This window comes from Chenopodium quinoa, unplaced genomic scaffold (assembly GCF_001683475.1).
Source record: "Chenopodium quinoa cultivar QQ74 unplaced genomic scaffold, ASM168347v1, whole genome shotgun sequence".
Taxonomy (NCBI): domain Eukaryota; kingdom Viridiplantae; phylum Streptophyta; class Magnoliopsida; order Caryophyllales; family Amaranthaceae; genus Chenopodium; species Chenopodium quinoa.
Genome location: NW_018745080.1, coordinates 699,229 through 702,030, shown reverse-complemented (window position 1 = coordinate 702,030; position 2,802 = coordinate 699,229). Strand labels below are relative to the sequence as shown.

The 2,802-nt window shown below is 38.1% G+C and overlaps 1 protein-coding gene across 1 annotated transcript; it reads left to right on the top strand.

The window, feature by feature from the left end:
* On the top strand, window positions 1–2,410 carry LOC110709558. Its single transcript, XM_021887776.1, has 3 exons — window positions 1–186; window positions 830–1,345; window positions 1,616–2,410. Exons 1-3 carry the CDS (start codon window positions 1–3, stop codon window positions 2,408–2,410), a joined length of 1,497 nt encoding a protein of 498 aa, XP_021743468.1.
* Window positions 2,411–2,802: the final 392 nt, after the last annotated feature.

Sequence of the window (2,802 nt, the reverse complement as noted above, 5' to 3'; positions counted from 1 at the left end):
ATGAAAATTCCAAATCCAAATCCACCTCCAACTCCAATTATAATCGACATTTCATCTGACGATGAGGAAGATGAAGGGTTTGTCCAAGTAGAGCAAGAACCACAGTCACCTGAATCAATGGAGGAAGAAGATGACCCTGAATTCGATCCAGGAAGCTATAAACAATCTACCGACAAGAAGGATAATGTTCGAAAGGATTAGATTTTTGTAGTTTCATTTGTTTTAAGATTCTCAGATTCGTTTCCGCATTTTAATTATTCCAGTTTCAGTGAAGCAATAAGTGGCATGTCCACAGTGAGTCAGTAAACTTATGTAATTGCATAAGTTATTTAAACTCATTTTATTTTAGTATTCCATTCATTTCCTTACTCAGCAATAAAATTTCATTTATTTCCTTGTCCATTTAATTCATTTTATTGACAAATAATTCATTTCTTTCCCAAATCATTCATTTCGTATCACTACTCCAAAAAGCCATTTCTTACTCACAAATATTCCAATAATTCATTTCTAAACTCTGGGAATCCATGGAAATTATTTTTATTTATTAATGTGATGCTTTATTAAATGGGTGGTTGGTTAGCAATCAATATTTGGTTGACAAAGCTGCAAATTTTGGAAATTTTAACTTTTGTAATCCAAATTTGTTAGCTTAAAATTTGATGTGTATGCTTCAAGGGTGTTAACTAGTTAGATGGGTGTCTAATTTGAGAGCTAGCCAAGACCATATTTAATAAAGACCCCTTTGTTTTAATTCAAGCGTAGAAAGATGGTAGGAAGGAGTAATAACAACAACGATGAAGGATAGCTAGGTGAAGTTGTGAGGCAGTTGGCAGATGTTACCCAACAATTAGCAAGGAACTTAACCAATAATGTAGATGCTCAGGGAGATCTATTTAAGAAGGTGGCGCAGAGCAAGCCACCAACCTATCAAGGAGAGCCTGATCCAACTATACTGGAAAACTGGTTGAGGGAGTTTGAGAAACTGTTTAGGGCAGTATGGTGTCCGGAAACTTCAAAAGTAGGTTGTGCTACCTATTACCTCAGGGATGAAGCTGACCTTTGGTGGAAGCAAAATGAAGCTACCATTAAGGCACTACCTGGATTCAACTGGACTATGTTTCAGGAGAAGGTTAGGGACAAGTTTTACCCTAGCTTCTTACAGAAACAAAAGGCTGAGGAATTTTCTAACCTTGCAATGGGGAATATGTCGGTCACTGAATACTACACCAAGTTTATTGAGCTGTCACGATTTGCTAAAGAGTCAGTTTCTACAGAAAAGTCTAAGGCTAGGAAGTTTGAGAGTGGACTGACTGCTGATTTGCAGTTAAAGTTGTATGGGCAAGTATTTGAAACCTTGGATGAAGTGTATGGGAGAGATGCACACCTACATGCCTTAGAATTAAAGAAAAGGAAAGAGATAGCTGAAATGGAAGGAAAGGAAAAGAGAAAAGAGGTGGGACAGAACTCTGGAAACCCGCAAGGTAACCAGAACAATTTCAAGAAACAGAAGTACCACCATAATAACAACAACTCCCACAACAACAATAATTTTCAAGGCAACAATCGCCAAGGTGGTTGGAACTTTAATGGTGGAGCTAAGAACTCTACCTAGGGAAATAATAGGGGAGCAAGGCATTTTTACTGCAAGAAGTGTAAGAACGATCACCCTGGTAGGGATTGTGATGGAAATTTGGTTACCTGTCGTGCTTGCAACAAGTTAGGACACAGGGAGTATGAATGTTTCTCCAAGGATCCCAATCGAAACAAACAGGAAAATAATCAAGAAGGGGCTCAGAGAAACTTTCAGGGAAGCGACAACTATTCTGGGAACAAGGGGGCACAGCAGAATGCGGCGAAAACCAACAATAATAGTGGAAATAACCAACAGAAAGGTGGAGTTGCAGGAAAGTTGAATGTAATGAGTAAGCATGAGGCTGATTCCACGAGAGATGTCATCACCAGTAACTTTTATATTAACTCTATTTCTGTTAAAGTCTTGTTTGATTCTGGTGCAACTTTTTTCATTTCAAAGGCCATTGTTTCAAAACTATCAAACTGTTTGAAAACCGTAGATGAGGTAGATTTTCCTATAGTTATGCCTACGGGTGAGGTAGTAAAGTGTAACAAGACCTTTAAAGATGCACCTTTAGAAATCGAAGGAAAAGTGTTTCTATCAGATCTCATTGAGTTTGGGTTGAGTGACTTCGATGTTAATTTGGGAATGGATTGGTTAAGCAAGTACAGTGCGGAGATTAGTTGTCGATCACAGAAAGTAAAAATGACTACAGCTGATAATGATTTTGTGACATATTGGATGCCTGGTGAAACTAAGTGCCCAAGGATCATATCTGTGTTAAAATTGGCAAAGTATATTAAGAGGGGCATCCAGTGTATTTTTGTAGTGTGAGGAATATGGAACATGAAGAGTCAACTAAGCCTGAGGATATAGAAGTAGTAAATGAATTTCTGGATGTGTTTCCATAAGAGATTCCTGGAATGCCACCCAAAAGGGCAATTGATTTCACAATAGAGCTAGTTTCAGGAACAACACCAATTTCCAAGGCACCATATCGAATGGCAATAGCAGAGATGAGTGAGTTAAAGGAGCAATTGCAGGATTTATCAGAAAAGGAATACATAAGACCAAGTGCATCACCTTGGGGAGCGCCAGTATTATTTGTGAAGAAGAAAGATGGAAGTATGAGGTTATGTATTGACTATAGGGAGTTAAATAAGGTCACCATAAAGAACAAGTACCCATTATCAAGGATTGATGACCTATTTCACCAGTTGAGAGGC

Bases quoted from the DNA above. Each gene is read 5' to 3' on its own strand.
- LOC110709558 (XM_021887776.1), top strand. From the start codon at position 1: ATGAAAATTCCAAATCCAAATCCACCTCCAACTCCAATTATAATCGAC. The intron at 187-829 runs GTTCGAAAGGAT...GTTGTGAGGCAG, and splicing joins CTACCGACAAGAAGGATAAT to TTGGCAGATGTTACCCAACA. The intron at 1,346-1,615 runs GTATTTGAAACC...AACTCTACCTAG, and splicing joins AGTTAAAGTTGTATGGGCAA to GGAAATAATAGGGGAGCAAG.